The sequence below is a fragment of the Dasypus novemcinctus genome, chromosome 3 (assembly GCF_030445035.2).
Source record: "Dasypus novemcinctus isolate mDasNov1 chromosome 3, mDasNov1.1.hap2, whole genome shotgun sequence".
Taxonomy (NCBI): domain Eukaryota; kingdom Metazoa; phylum Chordata; class Mammalia; order Cingulata; family Dasypodidae; genus Dasypus; species Dasypus novemcinctus.
Window position 1 is genome coordinate 133,098,662 of NC_080675.1, and position 25,539 is coordinate 133,124,200.

General features: G+C 40.7%; 1 protein-coding gene across 6 annotated transcripts in view; it reads left to right on the forward strand.

Moving 5' to 3' along the window:
- Positions 1 to 25,539, forward strand: part of FAM81A (family with sequence similarity 81 member A) — a 75,361-nt gene that overhangs the window by 27,432 nt on the left and 22,390 nt on the right. For all 6 annotated transcript variants that reach the window (XM_004452865.3, XM_071214224.1, XM_012523075.2 and 3 more), the window contains one exon: positions 13,660 to 13,778. In XM_004452865.3, the coding sequence (XP_004452922.1) occupies positions 13,660 to 13,778 (119 nt within the window). The remainder of the gene's footprint in view (positions 1 to 13,659; positions 13,779 to 25,539) is intronic.

Below are 25,539 nucleotides of genomic sequence, written 5' to 3' on the forward strand. Positions count from 1 at the left end.
ACCTTGCCTTACTCATCTTTGCATATCCAGCACAATGCTTGGAGCAAAATACCATGAATACTTGAGCGAATAAATGTCCTCTTCAAAGAGAAGTCAGTTGCAGATTTGCTGGGAGTAAAAAAAAAAAAAAGTGAAAAAGGACCCTGGGTGCAAACTGTACAAACTGTGTCCTTTTCAGATCTTAGGACCAGGTTGCCGAACAGAATACCCAGAGGTCTCAAGACAAGTAAATGGTAATGCTGAGACTAAAGTGGGTTGTTCAACTCCAAAAATTTGCTCCTTTTGCTTTTCTACTTTGACTCTTGGTAGGTCTTCTAGAACCTTGAACTTAGGTAACCGACTCTCAAATGTGATGGGCTGTCTTGTTTAGCCATTCTTTGCTTTCTGATATTTCTTCCCATTCAGGAAAAACGAATTTATAACACCAGATCATTCTAGTCGTAGTTCTCATGGAGTTTGACCAGGCCCCATCATGCCTTTTGCTTAGATAATTAGGGTTATGGGTAAACATACCTAGAAACCCAAAGCCATCAATCATCTAGACTTCTGCTAATTATTTTTCCCTGAACTTATTTAAGATGATTTTTGGACAATTTACAAAGCAGTGAGTTTCAAAGTAATTTCAATTCTGATGTTTTTCCAACAACATCTGAAACACATTTTATGTAATGATTATTCTTGCCTTAACCAGACAGCACTCTTTTCCATTTATATAATTTTGGAGTGTGCAGTTTTGCCAATGAAAAGATGACTTCTGTTGTAGAAGGGAAAACTGAATAAATCTAATTTTGGCAAAAAATTTACTTTGGATATTTAAGCTTTTACTTTTTTTATAACTAGTTATAACAATGTCTTATAAAATAACAGCAAGGAAGTTTGGAAACTTAATTTCCTTCTAGGATGTTTGATGAGATATCTAAATTGCTACCTTGTAGCCAGACTTGATTAAAATGAAACCATGGCATAGAGTAAAATTTTAAAAGCATTTAAAGGAAGTCTTTATTTATAATCAGTATAAATTTGGGAGGGTGAATACTATGCAAAAGGAAATATTTGCATATTCAAAGCAAACAGACGAAGATATTCATATTTTATTTAAATTATGTGGATTCTTAATGACCTTCTTCTATAAATTGCCTGGCTTTTAGTTATTTTTATTACTGTTTTACACTTGATTTTTCAACTTAATAAAATTTTACTGTTTGATTTGTGAAAATTTTTCCTTTCAGGTGATTTTGTATTACAAAACGAAGATGAAGGATTTCTGAAGTAATAACACTCAAATTGAGCTATATTAATACTACATCATGTGTGGTTTAGTGATTGAGCACCCGCTTCCCATGTTCGAGGTCCTGGGTTCAAGCTCCAGTACTACCTATAAAAAAAAAGTATTAAAAAAATACTATATCTTGGTAAATTTGCTGAGATAAGTCTTTGACTCTTTATCATGTAGTTATAAGCACAGTTATATGCAGGAAGAGATGTAAAATATATCAGCAAACCACTAGCCTATGTGAGCTTCAGGAGCTAGAATGGAGGCTTATTTATTCTATTCTTAGCACTTACCATAATATATAGCACATAGTCCAAGCTCGATTAGTGTTTCATAAAAGTGCTAGGGTTCTTAGCCCTTCCAGAAGGAACCCTGAAATTATTACCCATATTCTATCAGCAGATTCCAATGTCAAAACAGAAGACTTGTGTACTAGTACATAGTAGGTGCTTAATAAGTGTTGAGTGAAAGAATCTATTGTTTAAATCCATCTCCACCCATTAGCAATTTGCCTTGTGTTGTGGAGTATGCTATCAATTATTTATTCCTCAGAAGCTTTCTGCATATTATCATCATTATAAATTTACAAGAGGTAATGTAGTCAAGTATGAATTATACATGTCTGGATTATCCACTCTGTCTTTGGTTTAAGCTGTTATCTATCCCTGGAAGCCAAATCTGGGAAGCAGTCTATGACCCTTTTCTTGGGGTTAAGTTTTCACTTCCATGCCAGTTTGATGGCTTGGAGAAATAGTTTGGATCCCTGTGCCCCCCTGGGGCTTTCTTTAGCTGTATCTCGCTGGCCTTTGAGGGACCTGGCAGTGGGGTCTGCTGCCTGGCTGGTTTGGATCTGCAGATCTCTTCCTGATTTTCTGTGCACTCAAGTTACATAATGTCCCACTGGCTTGGGGTGTTGGCTTTGACCTACTTGGGTTATGACAAACTCTAGCACACCCTCATTTAATTGAGTAGATTATACATAGTGTGCTAGTTTAATGATTTCCAAATGAACTACTGAAGAGTTTTATCAAGTGACGAGTGCAGAGTTGGGCTTTATTAGAATGTCAAAGTGGAGGTGTGGATAATGATGTCAACGCATAGTTGGCCTGGCAGTCTGAAGCTTGGTTCAGTGCAGATCCAGCCCTCTCTAGTGAGTAGAGTGTCTTGGCTACTTGACTTCATGAATTTTGCCTTTTAGAATGCAGCTGAGTGAGCTGCTCCCACATATGTGTATCAGCAAAGGAACTTGGGTGATTGTCATCAAAATTCATTTTTTAAAAAACTCTACCTATAAAACCCACCTTCTGATTATGACTTGGCTTTGTCAGATGGCTTGACTAAGGAGAGAAAACACTGAATTGAGTGAAATTTGAGGATTAGTTCAGTTCCTTCAATGGATATTTTTCAGTGTAAATTAATAAATTGGTGTTCTGATCTGCCTATATCTCCAGGATATTTTAGTTTGTCTGAGTCCATCTTTGGAGACCTGGTCATCTCCAGGCATGGCCTACTGATAGTCTCTGAGCCTCGATCATGGAAGACTAGGTCCTGGAGCATGGCACTAAGTTAATTGATAAGTTACTCAGTTCGCCGCTGGGAGCCAGCCGTAGTGAGAGGCATGCTGGGCTACAGTAGTGACCCAGGCATACCAGGCCCCTGCCCTCAGGCCTGCTCTGGGGTATGCAGACAGTAAAACTAAGTAACAAGTAGTTCAGCCCACCAAATGCTCTGACATCAATAAGATCGGATAATGTGATGGAGAATGATGATGGGCTATCTTGGAAAGGGTGTTAGTGGGTAGAGTGACCTGAGCTGAGACTGGAATGGCAGGTGGTGGTAGGGAGGGGGAAGAGATGAACAGAGAGGAGAACAGTCCAGAGAAAGGGAACCTCAGATTCCCAGGCTATAAGCAGAAAGACGCTTGTTGTGTTGAGGAGCAGCGGGAGGACCAGGGGGACTGGAGTGATGTGAGCTGGGCACGGGACCAGATCATAGCCTTGAAGGCTCGGAAAAGAAGTTTGGAATTTGAAAATGGAGGCCATTATTTAGGCTTTTTAAACATTATTTTTTTTTTCAAGGAGGTACTGGGGATTGAACCTGGGACCTCCTAAGTGGGAAGGAGGTGCTCAACAAACTGAGCTACATCTGCTCCCTGTTACCCATTATTTAGTTTTAAGCAAAGGAATTTAAACAATTCATTCATGTTTGTGGTCCTGGGAGCACTTTAGTAAATTAAATGGATAAAATCCCTTGCCCTATGGAAGTTTATAGACTGATTTATGTTAGACAAAGATCACTTGTAGGAGATTGCAGGGGAGCAAGGATGGAAGCAGGGAGACTCCTGCTGATGGCAGCTTGAATTAGGGAAGACATGGTGGAGATGGAGAGAAGGGGGTGGGTTCTGGATTTATTTATTTTTTAAAGATTTATTTATTTATCCCCTCCCCCCCCTCCCGCCCTGTTGTCTGCTCTCTGTGTGGTCTTCTATGTCTGCCAGCGGCACTGGGGAACTGCGTCTCTTTTTTTGTTGTGTCATCTTGCTGCATCAGCTCTCCGTGTGTGCGGCACTACTCCTGGGCGGGCTGTGCTTTTTTTTCACGCAAGGCAGCTCTTCTTGTGGGGCGCACTCCTTTTGCGTGGGGCACCCCATATTGGGGGCACCCCTGCATGGCACGGCATTCCTTGCGCGCAGCACTGTGTGTGGGCCACCTTACCACAAGGGTCAGGAGGCCCTGGGGATCGAACTCTGGACTCCCCATATGGTAGACGGACGCTCTATCAGTTGAGCCACATCTGCTTCCCTCTGGATTTGTTTTGAAGAGCCGGCATTACTTCCTAGAGATTGGAGGTGAGGAGACTTGTGTTTTATGCTGGGCAGGCATTATGGGCCCATTGAGTATCCAGGTGGAAATTCTAAGAAGGCAGTTCGATACATGAGGCTAGAACTCAGGGGAGTTTTAAGTCTGAGTGCAGAGATAAAACTGAGAGCTGATGCAGATACCATGGAGAGAAACTCTCCCTGATAAGGCTCTGCTCTGCTGTAGTTGGACCTTTCTGTGGGTGTTATCAGAGTCACAATTTCATTTCCAAATTCTCACAAATCTAGAAAGCACTGGAGAAGGAGCAGCATGAAGAGCTGACTTTCCCGCTCATTTCCAGGCACGCTAGCCTGTCTGGATGGTTTGGAGGTCCCAGGAGCACGGGCTGTCTAAACAGCACTGAGCAAGCAGCGCAGCAACTCAGATGGGCTCCCTGTGCCATGATGTCTTTGGGAAGGGAAGTCTTTTAAACATGGGTCCCTCTGCTGGTGTGAAACATGTTTATCATGTAGACATAGGCTGTGTACTTACCACCCTGGGTCTTTCGTGCTGCAGCTGAGCTCCCTAAAGGCAGGCTTGGTGCACAGCCCATGGTAGGCATGCAAAAATGTGGTTTTGAATTGCATCGTCAGTAATGGGGAGCTGCTAATGTATTTAAAGGTGTACCCTTTTTGAAGTAAATACTTGCTGATGATATATTGCCACAAAATGAAAAATTAGGGTGCAGTTACTGTCTTCAGAGGGATTGTTTTTCTAAGATTTCATCCTAGAATTGCTTTAAATAGTAAACTCTCTAATGCCTTCTGTTTTCACATAACTTTTTAGTAACGTGAATAATATGTTAAGCTTGGGTATAGATCTTTTAAGTATTATTCAAAGCATCTCTAATGTAATACCTTATTAATCTTCATAAGAATTCTGAAAGTTAAATGGGCTTTTCTGTCTTATTTCTAAGCATAGAGAAACTCACTTTTTTTTTTCCTTCCTGGTGTTAAAAGTAATAGTCCATTGTGGAAGATACAATAAAGAGGAATCAACCAAAACCCCACCCTAGAGATAAGCAAAATGTTAACATTCTAATTTTATTTTATATGCATCTTACTACATAGCTGGAATTGTGCTGTGTGTTTAGTTGGTACCTTTTTTTCCCTTAAGATTAAAATGTACCTATTTTCCTTTGTCTTTTAAAAGGGCTCCTCTTTTCTTTAGTGGCTGCATAATAATGCACAGTGTGGTACATCATAAAATACTTTTTATGTACATTACACTATAAAGACATCTTTGTGCATAAATTTTTGTAATTTTTCTTATCTCCTTTAAAATTGATTCCAAGAACTAGAGTTACTGGGTCAAAAGTTATGAGCATTTTTAAGCCTATTGGCATATTTTGCTAGACCATTCTCCAGAAAAATTGTGCAAGGAAGGGCCAACTGTGCCTTTTGTTTTTTTTTATATATTTTCCAGCATTAAAAGTTTTAAGAAAATTTACTTTCTTAATAGGTGAGAGTGGTATGATTTTCATTTCCTCTTTCTACTAGTAAGGTTATACCTTTTAAAAAACATGTTGGTTATTTTTCACTCCTCTTTTGTGACTTGCTATTAATTTTCTTTGCTTAATCCTTCTTTTGTTTGAGAGACAACCCAAATGAAGTAAGACTGGTTATAGCCTTTGTCATTTCTGTATTGTCACGTGCAGTGTTTTTCCTGTGAACCACCCCCTGGGCCCTGTTCCCTAGCTTTTGTTTTCTGAGGGTGGGGCCTAGGAATTTGCATATTTAATAGGCCACCTGGGTGATCCTAATGCACTCCAAAGAAGTTTGAGAACCACTGCTCTTATGCCTTATTATAAACAAAGATTTGAAGCATTACAAACTAAAAGAATAAGTGTTACTTTCTCTTAACCTCAAAAGAAGAGCTAGTGCCTTTGCATCAGTGGGAGAGTGTCAAAGCCAGATTAGTCAGATCTGAAGTTTTCTTACAAGAATGTGTTCAGATGACTAATGTTTTGTCATTCACAGGTGATTGTAACTAGTTTGCATTCCTCTTAATAAAGCAGGTTCATTCAGAAAAAGCTGGAGGGAAACGGATGTGGCTCAACCAGTTGGGCTCCTGTCTACCATATAGGAGATCTAGGATTTGATGCCCATGTCCTCCTGGTGAGGGCAAGCTGGCCCATGCTGTGAGCTGGCCCACACAGAGTGCCAGCCCACGCAGAAATGCCACCCTGCGCAGAAGTGTCGCCCTGCGTGGGAATGCCGCCCAGCATGGGAAAGGCGCCTGCATAGGAGTGCCGGCCAATGCGGAGAGCTGGCACAGCAAGATGACACAACAAGAGACTCAGAAGAGAGAACATAAGAAGATGTGGCAGAACAGGGAATTGAGGTGGCGCAAGAGAGTAATTGCCTCTCTCCCACTCTGGAAGGTTCCAGGATTCGTTCCTGGAGCCACCTAATGAGAATATAAGCAGACACAGGAGAACACACAGTGAATGGACACAGAGAGCAGACAATGGGGGGAGAGAAATAAATAGAATTAATCTTTAAAAAGAAAAGAAAAAAGCTGGAGACTACAGCAAATAGTTGATAGGTCTAGTGGTTCCAAATTCCTTTCAGTGCAATATTTTTTTACTCTGTAGTCACTCCATCCATAGTGACCCCATCCAGGTTTCCAATAAGGAAAACCAGAATTCTCACATTCCTCATCTGCTTTTTACTAAGAAGCTTGAAAATCCTTTATAAAAAGTGTGTGTAAGTGTCCTTTTTTGCATGAATGTTATACTTCAAAGGGGAAAGAAAAAAATAGTTGAGAAAAGGAAGCACAACAACCAATTATGAAAGCATAATTACATTGTCTGTAATTGGGCTCTTCTGCTCATTTGCAAATTGGACCACAAATTGTCAGTATACCAGAAATCATGAACAGTAACATGCAGCTGCACATGCAGTTAAACAGTGAGTTGAATTGTATTCTCTAGAAACCCCTAGATTGGTGCAGGAAGTAATGGGAAGCCTGCCTGCCTCCCCTCAATTCCCAATTCCAGTGCTACCTTCCTGAGAAGCTGGGATAGGCAGGCAGAAGGGCTGGGCGAGCCAGTGGAAACGCAGTCCTGGAGATCCTTGGATTGAGGTTTAAGCCCTGTGGCTTAGGGTTGGAGGATGGAAGGTGAGCAGAGAGACTTCCTCCTGGGCTCTCACCTGGAGACTGGCTCTGTGCCCTCACTGGCTGCACTTCATCCCACAAGGCTGTTCCACCGTGTTCACAGCCACCCACTTGAGATACTCTAATGAGCAGAGAGAGAAAAGTATTATCACACCTAAGGGGGCCCAGCAGCCAGAGGAGGAAGAACAAGTACAACCCTTAGAACAGGCCTGAGTAACAGCTGCTGAAGCATTTAAGGAGTCCAAGTACAACATAAAATTTCTTCCTTGCACTTAAATTTTAAAAAGGCAGTAGATGAGTTAAAGGCGAGAATGGTTAATGTTAGGAATTGAGTTAATTTCCCATAAGACAAGGTGAAACATTGAAGCCAAATATGAAGAGAGAGAAATTGTGAGAGAAAAGATAAAAGACCTGGAGACAGATCCAGAACACTCAGCATGCAAATAATGGGAATTCCAGAAGGAGAGAAATAAATGATTGAGAAGAAGTAATAGTTACATAGAATAAGAAGATTTTCCTGAGTTAAAGAAAAATATGAGATGGTAGATTGAAAAGCTCACAGAGTTCCACATAGAACTGGGGGGGGGAAAGACCATGATGACCCACAATGTGGTATATTTTGATGAAATTTTGAACTCCAAAAATGAAGAGACGATCTCACAAGATTTTAGATATAAAGAGCACATATGTTACAAGGGAAGAAGCATCCGATTTCTTGTCACCAACCTGGAATCTCAGAGTTCACTGAGAGGAAAAGCCTTTAACCTAAGCATTCTATATCCTGTGACTTTATTATCCTCAATTCAGGGTGAGGGAAGGATGATTGTTAACATGTAGAGCTTCAGAGTCTTTCATCCAAGTGCCCGATTTAAGGAAAATGCTGGAGAAAAAGACTCTAACCAAAAATCCAGATGAATTTGAACAGAGATCTCAAGATAGGGGAAAGAAAAAGGAGAAGCAGCAGAGGTAGTCAGAGGTCCTTTAAAAAAGACATACAGGGAAGTGGACTTGGTCCAATGGATAGGGCGTCCGCCTACCACTGGTTCAAACCCCGGGCCTCCTTGACCCGTGTGGAGCTGGCCCATGTGCAGCGCTGATGCGCACAAGGAGTGCTGTGCCGCAGGGGTGTCCCCTGCGTAGAGAAGCCCCACGCACAAGGAGTGTGCCCCATAAGGACAGCTGCCCAGCGCAAAAGAAAGTACAGCCTGCCCAAGAATGGCGCCGCACACACGGAAAGCTGACACAACAAGATGATGCAACAAGAAGAAACACGGGCGGCGGACTTGGCCCAGTGGTTAGGGCGTCCGTCTTCCACATGGGAGGTCCGCGGTTCAAACCCTGGGCCTCCTTGACCCGTGTAGAGCTGGCCCATGCGCAGTGCTGATGCGTGCAAGGAGTACCGTGCCATGCTGGGGTGCCCCTGGGGAAGGGAACCCCACGTGCAAGGAGTGCATCCCGGAAGAAGAGCTGCCCAGTGCGAAACAAAGTTCAGTCCGCCCAAGAATGGTGCCGCACACATGGAGAGGAGAGCTGATGCAGCAAGATGACGCAACAAAAAGAAACACAGATACCTGTGCCACTGACACAGGACAACAGAAGTGGACAAAGAACATGCAGCAAGTGGACACAGAGAACAGACAACTGGGGAGAGGGAGAGAAGTAAATAAAAATTAATCTTTAAAAAAAAAAAACAAAACAAAAAAGACAATTAGACCAAACACATATTTGTTTTATTAATAAATATAGTGGCAATATGAATACCAAATTAGGTGAAATTTAATGTTAAAGGCAATAAATAGGATAAAGAAAGTTATTATATAATGATAATAGCCACTTTTTTCATAAATCTATACCAAATAAAATGGCAGGTAAAAAGGTAAAAGGTATTAAAAATGTAAGAACTTGATAAAAATATTGTTACTGGGAGAATTGTAGTTCCTCTTGCACAATTGAAAAGATCTATTAGACAACAATAACTAAGAGCTAGGGAAAATGAATAATGGAATTAACAAACTCAATCTAATAGATAATACTGAAATTTTCATTCCTGAAATTGAGAATATATGGATTTTTTGTTTATTCATGGAACATTCTTAAAACCTTAGTGCCATGCCACAAAGAAAACCTTACCACATTCAAACAATTAAATATCTTACAGGCCATATTCTTTGATCATAAGCCAATATGATTAAACATAAAAAATAAAAAGACGACCCCCAAATTTTAACTGCTTGAAAATGAAGAAATACAATTCTAGGCAATCCTTAGATACCTAGATATCATTAGATCAAAGAGGAATTAAAAACTGAAATTAAAGCATTAAACAAGAAATCAGTTCATACCTTCTCTCTGGACATAGCAAATACTGTACTCGAAGGAAAACGTCTTCATTCTTAAGGAATAAATAATAAAAATAAAGGTGCTTAGTACTGATGTTTAAATACTATTTTTGGCACATGTCACCCATGGCATGCCAGTCCCATGTCTTGGGTATGTACTATCTCTTTTTCCTGTTTCTTAAACTCATTTACTGGCCTCATAAAAAAATAAAAAAATAAAAACTTTTTAAAAAGGATAAAACCACAAGAAAGCAAGGAGAATTAATAAATTCATAAGCTGCCATTGAGCAAGTAGAAAATGAAGAATATGGTTGAAAGGATTCATAAAATCAAAAGCTTATTCTTTGAGAAGAGAGAGGGGACAGTGGTGGGAGGGGTGGGAAGGGCAGGATACAGGTGGAGGGGAGGATGGATGAAGAAAGAGCTGGGTGAAAGGATAAGGAATGGTCAAAAGAAACATCTGATGTAGCCTCTTGCCTTTGAGTGGTTTTCTGCTACCTGGAACTCTAGTTTTCTAGTGTCTGTGTGTCTGTCTGTCTGTCTTTAGTGCTTCAGGTTCACCTTTTTTCCTGTTTATGGCAGGCAGCATTGTAGAATGATTAAGAGCCCATGTTCTGGAGCCAGGTTCTTTTTGTTTCCTGGGCTGCTCAAGCAAATACCATGAAATGGGTCGGCTAATAAGCTTATGGTTATGAGGCTCAAAGAAAATCCCAGTCAAGGCATCATTGAGGCGATGCTTTCTTCCCAAAGACTGTGACATTCTGGGGCTGGCTGGCAATCCTTGGTCCTTAGCCTGTCATGTGGCAAAGCACATGGTGACATCTCCTGTTCTCTCCCTTCTCTTCCATTCCATCAGTGTCCAGCCTCTTGCTTCCTGTGGCTTTCTGTCTGTCTGAAATTTCATTCCATTTACAAAGGACTCCAGTAATAGATTAAGACTCATCCTGATTGGTCTGGGTTAACCCTAACTGAAGTAGCCTCACCATACCCACAGGAATGGATTAAGTTTAAGAACATGTTTTTTTCCTGGGTGTATGCATCTTCAAACCACCACACCATTTACTGTCTGTGTGACTTTGGACATATCACTTAGCTCTTTGTGTATCGTTTCCTCATCTGTAGCTTGGGGATCCTGAAGGACCTCCCTCAAGGGGGTGTTGTGTGGATTTGGTGTGTGTCAGTGTGTGGTACAGCACAGGACACCTCATAGCTAGCTTGATAAACACTGAGGGGCAGGGAGGTGGAGCTGGGAGGGGGTTGTCCTCAGTACCTCCCTCATTCCTTTGAAGATTTCTGGAAATGGACTCTCCACAAGGCCAGCTTACGTTAGGTCACTTGACCTTCAAGCAGTTCTGTTTTTATTTAGGGTCTCCTGTGAGATGCCATTCTGCCTTTCATGTTAGTTAATAAAAATGTTTGATTACTTTCTGTTTTGGGCGCATTTTTCACAAGTTCTTTATATGTTGCAAAGGGATTACAAATATGTAGCTTTCAGAGGTGATTGTCTTTTCCTAACACCCATGAAATTCTCATAACCTGCTTACTTGCTTTCTTCCCTCGCCATACTGGAAATCCCGTTTGCTCCATAATATTTCTCTTACTTAAGTAAAAGTATTGTTTCACCCATTAACTTTCAGTATAAATATTCTCTTATTGAAAAAGTGGTAGAAAAAATAATAAGCACTGTGCTAAATGCTTTGCATGCATCATCTTACATGATATTCACAGTAGTCTGAAGAGTGTAGTCACCATTGCTATTAACAGATGAGGAAAAGGAAGCTCAGAGGAGTTTAGACCTGGTGTTCGTTCTTAACCAGCGGTCGTTGAGCTTGAATTGTAATTCAAAAAAACATTGTTCCTGTGGGGACATGTCGGTGTGGGTGTGGTATATTTATTAAACAATACCCAGGAGAGTGTGGTGACCATTGTTTTCACCTGACTGGCAAAGGGGTCCATGGAACAAAAAAATGTTAAAAACCCCTGCTTTTGATACTTACCCAAGATCACCCAGTTGGAGGAACTGAGCTTTGAACCTGTTCATCAGACTCTCTTCAACTCCTTCCCCCTGCTCTCTTTTTAAAAATATAATAATCTTTATTTTATTTATTTATTTATTTTGAGGTACCAGGGCAGGGATTGAAACTGGGACCTCTTATGTGGGAAGCCAGTGCTCAACCACTGAGCTACAGCGGCTCCCCCAAGTTGGCTTTTTTGTTTTGTTTGTTTGTTTTGTTTGTTTTTAGGAGGTACTGGGGATTGAACCTAGGACATTGTACATGGGAAGCAGGTGCTCAATCACTTGAGCTACATCTGTTCCTCTATAATAAACTTTATTTTTAAAGAGGTTTGAGATTATAGAAAAGTTACATTGAAAGTATAAGGGGGAAAGTGGACTTGGCCCAGTGGATAGGGTGTCCATCTACCAGATGGGAGGTCTGCGGTTCAAACCCCGTGTAGAGCTGGCCCATGCACAGTGCTGATGTGTACAAGGAGTGCCCTGTCACGTAGGGGTGTCCCCGCATAGGGGAGCCCCATGTGCAAGTAGTGCGCCCCGTAGGAGGAGCCACCCAGCACGAAAGAAAGTGCAGCCTGCCCAGGAATGGCACCGCACACACGGAGAGCTGACACAACAAGATGATGCAACAAAAAGAAGCACAGATTCCCGTGCCGCTGACAACAACAGAAGCGGACAAAGAACATGCAGTAAATAGACACAGAGAACAGACAACTGGGGTGGGGGAGGGGGAGGGGAGAGGAAAAAAAAGCATAAGGGATTCCCATGTACCTCCCTTCCCCCTCCCACATATTCCCCTTTTAATAACATCTTACAATTGTATAGTACATTTGTTAAAATTGATGAATAAATATTGAAGTATTGCTACTAACCAAGATCTATAGTTTACATTGTGGTTTACACTTAATTCCAATGCCCTATATTCCACCTATTATTCCCTCCCTGTCCCCTCAGAACCTCTGGTAATGACTATCTTTATAAAAATCATAGGTAAGGAAATTATAAATGAGTCTAACTCTGTTAAATTGGGGAAATAAGTTGTCATATATTTCAAGGTAAGGCCCACCGACAGGGTGCTGATTTCAAGGGATTGTTTGCTTTGCCTTTAGTGTCCAGATGGCTCCACAGCCCTCAGGAACACCCCTATTTGAGGCTTTGTTTACAGTGGCAGTTAGTGAGATCTTCCTGAGACACGTGTAAGTGAAATCTCTGGAATGACCTCCTAACTCATTTTAAGATCTCTTAGCCATAAAACTCTTTTGTATTTGATGTTTCCCCCTTTTGGTCAATGTCTTTTTCCAAATACATTTCTGATTAGTACTTAGTATTAATCCATTGGTGCCAGGGAGGCTTATCCCCAGGAGTCATTTCCCACACCGAGGGGAAAGTAGTATGTTTATTTGCTGAGTTTAGCTTAGAGAGAGGCCCATTTGAATAACAAGGAGGTTTTCAGGATTTAACTCTTAGGCAATAGTTACTATTAGGCTAAGTTTCAATTTTACAAGAATAAGGTTCATAGTTACATGCATTAATATGGAGGGCTTGCCATAATGGTCCATTATTAGGCACTTTTATCAGGCACTGCCTATTTACTTGAGATATTCTTGCCTCTCTATTTGAGAACATAGCAGGACTCCCCAGGATGTCCCACTGCTCTTGATATGATATGTTGCCTTCCTAATAGATATAGGAATTGTTCACATGAAACAATGACTATCAGAAAAACAGCCTGAAGTAGTGGAAAGAACTCTGAACAAGAGTCCAGGGTCCCTCTCTGGGCTTTATCTCTTACTGCAATGGGACCTCGATCAAGTGGCTTGACATTTGAGTCTCAATATTTTTACTGGTAATCAAAGGACTTGATCAGTGAGTGATCTCTGAGAGCTTTCTCTTTTTTTAAGCTTTCTGACTTTTTATGTGTATATTTCAGGTGACTGTCAAAGAGGAGACTCATTTAAAAATTAAACATTCATATTTTTGCCAAAAGTACAAAATGCTTTTGTGGTGGCTGCATGTAAATCCTCAAATGATGGTTAATTTTTTTGTGTTCCCTAGGTACTCCAGGAGCAGATCCGTGCCCGGGACAACATCAGCTATGGAACTAATTCTGCTTTAAAGACTCTGGAGATGCGGCAACTCTCAGGTTTGGGGGATCTTCGAGGAAGAGTGGCAAGGTACGTATTCAACTGTTGGTGACTCTGCTTATCAAAAACTATTTTTCATTAGCTCCATTTTCATGGGGGAATATATTCATGAAGTCCAAAAGCAAATTCTTTGCCTTCCTTTAGTACATCCCCTCCTTTGCCCAGAAAATTTAGTGGTGGAAGTTAACCTCATTGCTATTGTGCTGTCATTTCTTGCATTTTTGCAATTTGAGTTGTCTTTGTGGAAGGAAATGTTGGGAGAGCTCAGCTGACCTGTGTAATTTGACAGGGTAATGTCATGTCTTTTGAATGCAGTAATACAAAACTTTTATTTTTATGTCTTTGTTTGTTAAATTTCATTTTTCTAGCAATTCATTTTTATTTTCTGAAAGCATTGGCCCATAATAGAATGGAAATGTACAGAACCAGTCTTTCACCTCTAGTAGTTTAGGAAGTCTCTTCTAGCCCTCAGTATTCAAAGTGTGGTCCCCAGACAGCAGCCTGGACATTACCAGGGAGCTGGGTAGAAATAAACACTCTTGGGTCCCACCACAAACCTGCTGAATTAGAGAATCTGTGTTATACTAGATTCATTGGGTTTTCATGCTGTGTCATTGATATGGAGACAGTGGCCATGGGAGTTGCTGAGGGCAGGGAGAGGGAAGAAGAGATGTAATATGGGGGCATTTTCAGGATTTGGAGTTGTCCTGAATGATATTGCAGTGACAGATACAGGACATCATATATCCTGCCATAATCCCCTGAATGTACTGGGGGAGAGTGTGAACTACAGTGTAAACTATAATCCCATGCCTTGTAGCAGTGCTCTAAAATGTATTCACCAGATGCAATGAATGTGCCGCACTGATGAAAAATCTGGTGATGTGGAAGGAGTGGGGGGTGGGCGGGGAGTGGGAGTATATGGGATCCTCTTATTGTTTAATGTAATATTTTGTATGATCTATATATCTTTAAAAAATTTTTAAACAATCGATAAAAAAAATAAAATACATTAAAAAAATTTTTTTTGAGGAGCACTGCATGGGGATTGTATCTAGGATTACTTTTATCTGGCTGGTACCAAGTTGTCCAAAGTATTTATGGGCCCCTTCTGCGCTCTGGTGCTACTAAAATCAAGCACATGACTGTGCTGCTACATGCAGCTGTGGACAAATGGGCTGATTGGGATAAGGCTGAGGTGGGAGTGAGGGTGGTCTATGAGGAGTGGGGCTGCAGGACAGAACAAGTTCCGAGACCTTTTTTGGAGCAGAGAAGGGTTAAGTGGTGGGGATATTTGTGGAGACAACAATGAAGGTTCTGGAAGACAGGGCATGTGTGTTTTGGATCTTATAGGTCAGTCTAGTAGCAGAGTGTATTAGTCAGCCAAAGGGGTGCTGATGCAAAATACCAGAAACTGATTGGTTTCCATAAAAGGGTATTTATTTGGGGTAGGAGCTTACAGATACCAGGCCATAAAACTTAGGTTACTTCCCTCACCAAAGTTTATTTCCACATGTTGGAGCAAAATGGTTGCCAACATCTGCGAGGGTTCAGGCTTTCTGGGTTCCTCTGGGCTCAGCAACTCTGTTTACTCCACAAGGTCAGCTGTAGACTATCAGGCAAACGGCTCTGTCTCCCAGCTAAGACTTCAGCATCAAACTCCAACATCAGAAAACCCTCAACTCTGTTCTTTGCCATGCCTTTTATCTGTGAGTCCCCACCCACCAAGGGGTGGGACTCAACACCCCCATGACGTGGCCCAATCAAAGCCCTAATTGTAACTTAATCATGCCCAGGTACAGATCAAAGTACAAACATAATCCAATATCTGTTTTTGGAACTCATAACCATATCAACCTGCTACACAGAGGCTGCGTGGATTGACTGGAGGGCTGGCTGACCACACTCCTGTGGTGTTCTATCCTTGTCAGGATGAGCTCTCATCTCCTTATTATGACCCTTGGTGGCAGACACCCTGCTGACCTTTGCAGCATCTCCTCACCTCTCTCTAGCCTTGCCCTGTGCCAGTGTGATCAGCTGCTTGTTATTCCCCGAATGGGCCATGCTGCTCTTGTACCTAGGTGCCTTTCCCCCTTCTAGTCAGTCTTTAAAGTTCAGCTTGGATGTCACCTCTTCCCTGACACCCCACTTCCCTGAGCCCCCCCAGCACTCTGTGCTCTATTGACTCTGTTGTCTTCCTCACTCTCTTGTCTTCACTGTCTTGGCATGGGGTATCATATCTTTTATTTCTGTGGCCTGAGTGTCTGGAACAGTCTCTGGAAAATAATACTCAGTTGGATGAATTAATGATCCCTCTTCCCCCCCCAAATATCACTGTAGTAGAACTGAAAAACCTTAGATTCATTTGTGGAGTTTGGCTTAAAACAAACCAATAAACAAAAACATTTCAGCTCTGTTGTAACTTAGAACAGTGAGTTAGAACTTCAGAGGTACAGGGCAGAACAGGGACTACAGGGGAATTCTGAAGATCTTCATAGCCGCTTTGGTTGTAGGAGAGATTGTGCAGTGCCTGGGAAGAGGACAATAGGCAGTAAAGGGTAGCTATTATCATCTCAGGGGCAAGAGCAGTGCTGTTATCCTCGTGATACTGGTTCTGATTACCCAATGGAGAAATGACTTAAAATTCTTTCAGGAATTTTATACTTTTTGCTTTGTTTTTTTATAAACTTCTGTACCGCAGTTGTTCCTTCCCTGTAACAAGTACTTCTAATCTAAAACCATCAAAAATGTTTGTTACTAGCACTGTGATTTTTTAAAGTGTTCTGTGGCTTTATTCATTTTCTCCCTGGAATGCTAATGAGACTTAGGTTGTTGAACCTTATGTGAAATAAAAATTATTTGGCAGAATTTTTGCTTCCTAGCCTTGAATACATAATTGTGTTGAAGGAGTGTGAACTTTCAAAGTGATATTCTTAAATTACTAGGTTGCTGTATGATTTAATATTTCATTTTATAATATTTATGGATCCATTGGTGATGTAATTGATAGGAAAACATACCTATAGATCCTGTTTTAGGAAATAAGACTTAGAGAGTTTAACTGACATGTGCAAGTACAAATAGAAAAGTGTTCCAATAAGAGCCTGGTTATTGTAATGTTAGAGCTATGCTTTCAACCCCTAACCTATACTACACCAAAAAATAACTTATGCTTGAGAAATTCCTGCATGCAAAACATCATGAGAAGTTCTTTGCATGCATTATCTCTGTTGACCCTCCCTGAGCAGATAATATTTGAGAAAAGATTTGAAGGAAGTGAGGGAGCTAGCTACAAGATATTTCTAGGAAGAGAGAATAAGGATCCTGGAGCGTGCCTGGTGTGTTTAAGGAATGGCAAGACCATGGGGGCCAGGCCATGTAGTGTAGGCAGTTGGATTGCAGGTCAGGAATACAGGCTGAGTATGTGAACTTGGGAGCCGTCAGGCTGGTTTTGGTACTTAACGTCATGGGGCAGCATGAGATCACCAAGGGAGTGTTAATTTGAAGAGGACCAAGGACTGAGCACTGGCCTCAGTGCAGTCATAAATTACACTGACCCCCAGAGCTTATCTCCTAGTGTATGATTTAGACAGAAAATAAATAACAAACACAATAATTAAAAACTGAGGGGAGGGAAACAGATGTGGCTCAAGCACATGGGAGGTCCATGGTTTGGTTCCCAGCGCCTCCTAAAGAAGACAGCGAGCTGGCGCGACAGGCAGGCATGGCAAACTGACACAACAAGATAATGCAACAAGAGACACACAAGAAGAAAAACAGAGACACAGCAAAGCAGGGAGTGGAGGTTCCTGGTGCCTCTTGGAGAGAATGAGCAAGACAGTGAGCTGGTGCTGTGGGCAGGTACAGCGAGCTGATGCAGCAGGATGACACAACAAGGGACACAAGAAGAAAAAAATACAACTGTGGGGGAGCAGATGTGGCTCAAGCAGTTGAACGCCCGCTTCCCACATGGGAGGTCCTGGGTTCAGTCCCTGGTGCCTCCTAAAAAACAACTTGTTACAAGCAAACAAACCAACTCAGGGCAGCTGATGTGGCTCAGTGGTTGAGTCCAGCTTCCCACACATGAGAACCTGGGTTCAATCCCCGGCCCTGGTACCTCAAAAAAATAACAAAACAAACTGTGGTCAGTATCATGAAAGAAATAAATAAGGACCCGAGATGGGGAATAATGGGCTGGGGCTGGGGGCCTCCCTTAGAAATTGTGGCCAGGAAAGCCTTCTTTGAGAAGGGGACGTTCAAGCTGAGACCTGAAGGGTGAGATGGCAGTAGCCTGACACAGAGGTGGTGAAAGGCATGCTGGGCAGAAAAGAGAAGGAGAATTGGAAGAAGTTAATTATGGTGGGAGCATGGTGAGTGGGGAAGAGAGTGATGTGGGATGAGGTTGGAAAAGCAAATGGGGGCCAGACTAGGCAGGGCCTTGTGGGCCCTAGGAAGGTGTTTGGATTTTATTTTGAATGTGATGGAAAGCCACAGGAGGATTTTAAGGTGGTGACTGGCCTGATCTGACAGGTAATTTTACAAGATCACTCTAGCTCTTTTTTTTTTCAAAGCAAACCAAATAAACCATTTATTAAACTTTTTGTTCCAATTGTACAGTGGTGAATATTTCCCTCATTAACATTCTACATACGGGAAGCGGATGTGGCTCAACTGATAGAGTGCCTGCCTACCATATAGGAGGTCCAGGGTTCAAACCCAGGGCCTTAAAAATAACAACAACAACAACAAAAAACATTCCACATAAAACACAGTTAAATTACAACAGTCTAATCTGACCAAAACTTGAAAATACTTATGCCATATATCACTCAATGGCTTAACAGTGAGGGAGTGCTGATCTAGATCTTCTTGATGAGTCAAACACAATCAAAATCCCATATGCCTGAAGGTTAAATTTTATTTACTCTGTTCACTGGTATATATCCAAACTTAAAATTCTCATTAAACTAAAGAAAGATTTCATGAGTCACATCTTCCCTCCCCTCAAAAAATAGGTACCAGAAACAAATTAAGGGTAAGAGTTGGGCTTGAAACTACTTTATTTGTTACTGTAATATTCTCTCTCTCTCAACTGATCAGCCACAAGCACGCAAAAAGTCTCTTCTGAATGGAACTGCTTCCATAGCCCCTTAGCTTTCAATAGGTAAATTATAAAGTCATTTCATTTGTAGTTCTCTATTACAGCACTTCTAAGCAGAGGTAGGAAAAAGACCAGGACTCCAACAACTGCACAAAAAAAGCCTTCCACTACCCTCATGTGCCGATTCTTCGGACTACCCAGTCTTGCTGGCAGAGAGGGCGGCGAGTATTCTGTTTTACCCACAGGGACATGCAGCAGTCGTGGAAGGAGTGACTACATTCTCCCCAGAACATAGCACAGTAGCACAGTCCTCTTGCTTGTTTTCAGTTTTGACCCCTAAGACAGGCGTCCATCGCCTGGACCCTGCAGATACGCAGGCACCGCTCTCCGAGTCCCAGCTCCATGTGGCCAGCATGCTCCCCTTCTTGAGGGAGATTGGGTGCCTGCGCTCCCGGGGTGAGAGGAAAGGGCGCCAGGCCCCTCGCTGTCTTCCACCTCGGCCACACAGTGGCGGCGCGGAGCCGGAGACCGACCGAGACGTTGGGCCGAGAGAGGTGGGGAGCGATGGCCACTCCATGGGGCCCCTAGCTCTTTTGCAGTGAATAATTCAAGAAGGGGATGCGTGGAAAGGGGCAACCTGGGTAGGAAGCTGCTGCAGTCATCAGGGCAGAGATGCCACTGGCCTGGAGCAGGTGGTGGCAGTGGCGGTGGGAAAAGTGCACTGATTTGAGAGATCTTCAAAAGGAATGCAATAGGACCTGCCGGTGGACTGAATGTCAGGGAGATGTGAAAGGAGAGACCCAGGGTGATGCCTGGGTTTGTTACCGTTAATGAATGAAAGAGACTTTGGTTGGGTGGGGGTGAAGAGACATTGAGAGGACATTAAACTGAAAGGACTTGTTTCTCTTTTCCTCTTTTTTCTTATCTCTTTCTTTTCTCAGAATTTTAAGTTTGATTATTTCTAAGATTTTTGGAGGCCTACCCCACTGTTGATTATAGGAGTCAAAAGCTCAAAGGAGTGGTCAGGGCTAGATCAGTAAATTGGGACACATTGGCATAAGGATGGTATATCACTTAGACAGTAAAACAGAGAAGAAAAAACAAATAATTTAGCAAGTGGGTGTAGGAGGAGCACTCAGCAAAAGAGACTGAGAAGGTGTGGGTAGCAAGAGAGGAGGAGAACATAGTTAGAATGATGCCTTTGAAACCACGAGGAGGGATTGGTCATCTATGCCACTTATTGCTGTCAGGTTAAGCAAGATGAGCACAGGGAAGCATTTTTTTGGATTTGTCAAAATGGAGGTAAGTAGTTATTAGCCTTAAAGAGCACTTTTAGAGCTTGGTCAAAGTAAAGGTAAGTTGCTGTGTGTTGAAGAGGGAATGGAAAATGAAGAAGTGAAGGCAAGGAGTTTAGCTAACTTGAGATTTGGCTTTGAAGGGTAGCAGAGAAATGGAAGGGTGGGGGAGGGGGGAGTAGGATTAGGAAAGTGAGAGATACTACAGTATGAGTGTCAGTGGAAATGATTCAGCGGAGGCAAGCAGGTATCCACAGGAGCCAAGTTTTGGAGAGGTGAGGTGGGATGAGGTCCAGGACACACAGTGGAGAAATTGCCATCAAAGGGCGGAGGAAATTCCTCCATTGTAACAGGAGGGGAGAAGGAGAAGATGAAAATGGATGTGGACATGGTGGTGGAGGATTATGGAATTTGTGTTTCTGTGGCTTTTGTTTTCTCAAAGGAATGTGAAGGACAGTCAACATGGATGAGGAGCTTTGAAGAGAGAGGAATAAATTATGAAACAGATATCTCAAGGAGTGAGAAAGCAAGCTTCCTAACAGAGGAGAATTGCCAGAAGGGCTGAGACATATTTAAGATATAAGATCCAAGATTTTAAATTTAAAGTGAGACTAATCAGCTCAGGTACTGGATTTTGTTTAGTAATACACCATCCATCCAGTGCAATAGGAGCAAGAAGAACCGTGGAATATATCAGTGATTAAAATTTATGAAGGGGAGTGGATGTGGCTCAAGTGGTTGAGCACCTCCTTCCCACATGGGAGGTCCTGGGTTTGGTTCCTGGTCCCTCCTAAAAAGAAGATGAGCACAGAATGAATGGACACAGAGAGCAGACAGTGAGCACAAACAACAATGTGGGGTAAAAATAAAGAAAACAAATCTTAAAAAAAATTTATGAAAGGAGAATGGATGTGGCTCAAGTGGTTGAGCACTTGCTTCCCACATGGCAGGTCCTGGGTTTGATTCCTGGCACCTCCTAAAAAAACAAAAACAAACAGCAAGCAAAACAAATGAAAAAACCAACTCAGGGACCCGATGTGGCTCACTGATTGAGTGCTGGCTTCCCACATATGAGGCCTTGGGTTCAATCCCTGGCCCCTGGTACTTCAAAACATTTTTTATAAAAAACACAAATCTTTTTTTATAAAAGACCCTTGTATTAGGCCAGCATTAAGATTATGTTTTCACCAGTTCTTAAAGGCTTAATGATGTATAGATACAATAATTATTGTTTAGGTCTATGTGGAAAATGAGCAGCCGAATCAGTGCTTTAAATTTCCTTGCCTTTGGTGTGTTATCCCAACATGTCACAAGTGGTCGGAAAAGTTCTGCTTAGGCATGTTGCCCAAGTCATACCTGCTGCTAGACCTTTGGGACTCTGGATGGACACCTGTCCCCTCCCTGCTGTCATTGATGGCACTGCTGAGCAATAGAGTCACTCTGCCACCTGATGGCCATAACAGGTAACGGTACCTGAGAGATTACCTCTACTCAGACTCGGAAAGGAAAAATTTGGAATGAATGCATTATTGGCTCATTTATAATACACGACCTCAAGCTAGAAATAGAACAACTGATCAGACTCATTGCAACTATAGAAGCTGATCCAGGCATGCAGCTATGCTAGAGGCCAGAGGCGTTTATGCATGGTTTAAGATGGGAATGAATATCTTCGATTCAGTATGAGCTAAAATAACGATATTGCTTTCTGCCCCCGTTTTTCATATTTATAGAAAATTTGGAAGATTCACCAATTGTTACCATTTTACCACATTTGCTTTTTCATTCTTTCAGACATATTGTTTTCTTCTGAAACAACTAAAGTAAGAACAACATTGTTTTTAACTTGAGTTGATTTCACCCATATATATCCATGTATATTTTCTGATGGGAAGCTTTGGTGTCCCTCCGTGCTTCCTGCCCTTCCTGCCCCTTTACTTTAAAAAGTACACAAGTGATATTTGTGTAGTAAGCAATCAGAAATATCATGAAAATGAATAAAGTGAGAAGTGAAGGTTCACCAGCCCCTATCTCTATTTTACCTTTAAGAGGTAACTGATATTCACACAGTTTGGTGTCTGTCCTTTCAGATTTTTTCTATACATAGGCCTAAGATCATAATTTATCATTACAATAATATAAAGACTTGTGATGTGACAATTACCTTATTATATATTTTTAATTTTAGAAAGTATTATAAATATTGTTCTATAATTTGTGTTTTTCCAGTTAGCAATATATTGTAGACCTCCTGTTATACACATAGCTCTAGCATATACTTTTTATTAAATATGGAGTATTCTGCTACATGTATGTACTATAATGTGTTTTACCGTGTCTGTATGAAAGGAAATTTATATTGTAGTATTTGTATTTTCAGGCTATAGCTAGTGAAAACCAGTGGGCCATAGGTTTAAGAATAATTTTGTGACATTTTAAAATAATATTTCTGAACATAGTTTATCTCTTGAATAGCTTTGTAAAAGTGGTGAAATTGATCTGATTTAGTGATACCTGAAAGTTTCTCTCCAGCAAGCTTGTGCTTGGATTGAAAAGTGGTGGATTTAAAAAAAGATTTTGTAATCTTTTGGTATTTCGTGATATGTAAAAACTTAAGATTTACCCCAAAATGATGAAAATCATATGTTACTAAAAAATTATGAACTCAAAATAAAAAAGCTGGGTCTATATTTGTGAAATAGGGATGATTTGTAAAGATTAAGAGAAATACTCTATGCCAAGTATCTAGTGTAGTGTCTGCTACATAATGTAAGTTTGCCTTCCTTTACTGGCTCTTCCTAGAACCTGTCATCTTAGAGACATTCACTCTGGAGCTTCCAAAAAGTCTGCTTAACCGAATCATTCCTTCACTTACAAACCTTCGGAAAAGCTGCTTATTTTTGTGCTTCCAGAGTGGCCGTTACTTCCTCCTAAAGCACCTAGTACACAACTTAATAATTTCCCCTTTACAATTGATATCTTCCTGAAGATTCTAACTTTTGAGAGGGCAAGGATTTTGTGTTATCCAAGTTTTATCCCAAGTACCTACACAATGTCTGAAATATAATTGCTTAATAAATATTTGTTTTTATATTTCCTTGTCATTCATTCACAAATGTTTATTGAGCACCTACTACATGTAAGACTGCTAGGGAGCAGGTTTTAATAATGAAAAAGGCAAATATGGCATGTACTTTATACTCTAGCAGAGGAGATAGACATTAAATAACATTGCAAAATAATTATTTGATTTCACTTATTCTGTTAATTTATCAGTGGATTTTGGGGGTATTTCTACAGAAATGCTGGTAACATCTGCAAATAATGACAGTTTTATTTCCTTTTTTCTGAGCCATATGTCTTTTTTAAAATCTTTTTTTAAATTTTAAATAAGCTTTCAATTACATAAATGTTTCATCAAAAATATAGGGGATTCCTATATACCACACTCTGACCCCATACTTTCCCCTTTTAACAACCTTTTTCATTAGTGTGGCTCATCAATTGATGAACACATATTGAAGCATTGATACTAACCATGGTCTATAGTACATTATAGTTTAAACTTTGCACCACACAATTTTATAGGTTTTGACAAAATATATAATGGCCTTTATCTGTCATTGCAGTGTCATGCAGAGCAATTCCAATGTCCCCCCAAAATGTCCCGTATTTACACCTATTCTTCCCTTTCCCTCCCCTCAGAACTTCTGGTGGCCACTGCCTTTATATCAATAATACCAGTTCTTCCATTACTAAAATAATAAGTCTACTTTAGTCCATGTCTGCATTCCCCTTTATGTTTGTTCATTCCTTAATCTTGAGGGTTTGGGGATGGTGATGCCTATTGTGTTTCATATTGAGAAGGGACTTAGATCCCATGGGAAAGATGGATGGAACTATTTTACTTGCAGGTATAGATACTCTCTGTTTTTTGGGATGGGAGTTGTCTGTTATTGTTTATTCTTTTCATATTTCACTGGCTAGGACCTCCAATTCAGTGCTGTTTTTGGAGGGACTGGGGACTGGGGATTGAACCCAGGACTTCGTATGTGGGAAGCTGGCATGCAATGACTGAGCCATATTGGCTCCCCTGAGTTGGTTTTTCAATTTGTTTGGCTTGTTATTTGTTGTTTTTGTTTAGGAGGCACCGGGAACTGAACCTGGGACCTCCCATCTGGGGATCAGGTGCTCAATTGCTTGAGCCACATCCACTGTCCCAATTCAGTGTTGAACAGAGCTTGTTATAGTAGGCATCCTTATCTTCTTTACACCTTTAATGGGAATGCTTACAGTGTTTCCCCATTTTAGATAATTGTTTTGGTTGTTATTTTTTTAAACAAAGATTTTTTTTTTTTTACTAGCGTAAGGAAGCTTTCTTATAATTCTAATTTACTCAGAGTCTTTATCATGAGTTGTTATTGAGTTTTTAACTTTTTGTATCTGTTTAATTGAACAGTTGATTTTTCTCTTTTAATCTGTTAACGTGAGTTTAGCAAAGTAGTTAGATATATTAATATACAGAAGTCAGTTTCATTTCTATAAACAAGTAACAAATAACTAGAAAACACAAGTTAAAAAAGGATACCATTTAAAAAGAATTGGAGGATATGAAATAACTTGATATAAATCTAACAAAAGGTGTTCCAGACCTTTACAGGGAAAATTTTTTAAACTTTATTAAGGGATACTAAGATGAAAATTAATGGTGAGAATTACTATATTCATGGATAAGAAGCCTTAATATTTTTAAAGATATCAATTCTCTTTAAATTAAACTTAGAATCAAAGCAATTCCAATTAAAATCCAACAGAGTTTTTACATAGAAACTGATAAAATTATACATTTATATGGATGGGTTGAGAGCCAAAAACAGCTTCCAAAAAATAAAACCAGGTTGGGGATGGGAGTGGAGAATTGCCCTACCAGATTGCAGGACTTTTTATGAACCTGAAGTAATTAAGATGGTGTGTTGTTGGCTAAATATAGAGATATTGAGAAATCGAATCGAATAGACCCAGAAATTGAACCACACATGTATGGAACTTTGGTGTATGTCACAGACAACACATCAGATCATTGGAGAAAGGATTGTTCAATAAATGGAACCAGAAAAATTGATTATCTATTTGATAAAATATTAATTTTTCCAACCTCATACCAGATACAAAGTCAACTCCAGATGGGTCAAGTATTTAAATAAATTTCAAAATAAAACTTGAAATTTTTTCTTAAAATATGTAGGTAAGTACTTTCTATATCTTTAGGTGTATAATTTCTTAAACTTGACACAAAACGTCAATTATTTCTTCAGAAGAAAATTATTAAAGAAGATATTGATTGGTAAAGAGTTAATGTCAAGAATTTATACAGACCACTATATTAGTTCACTGA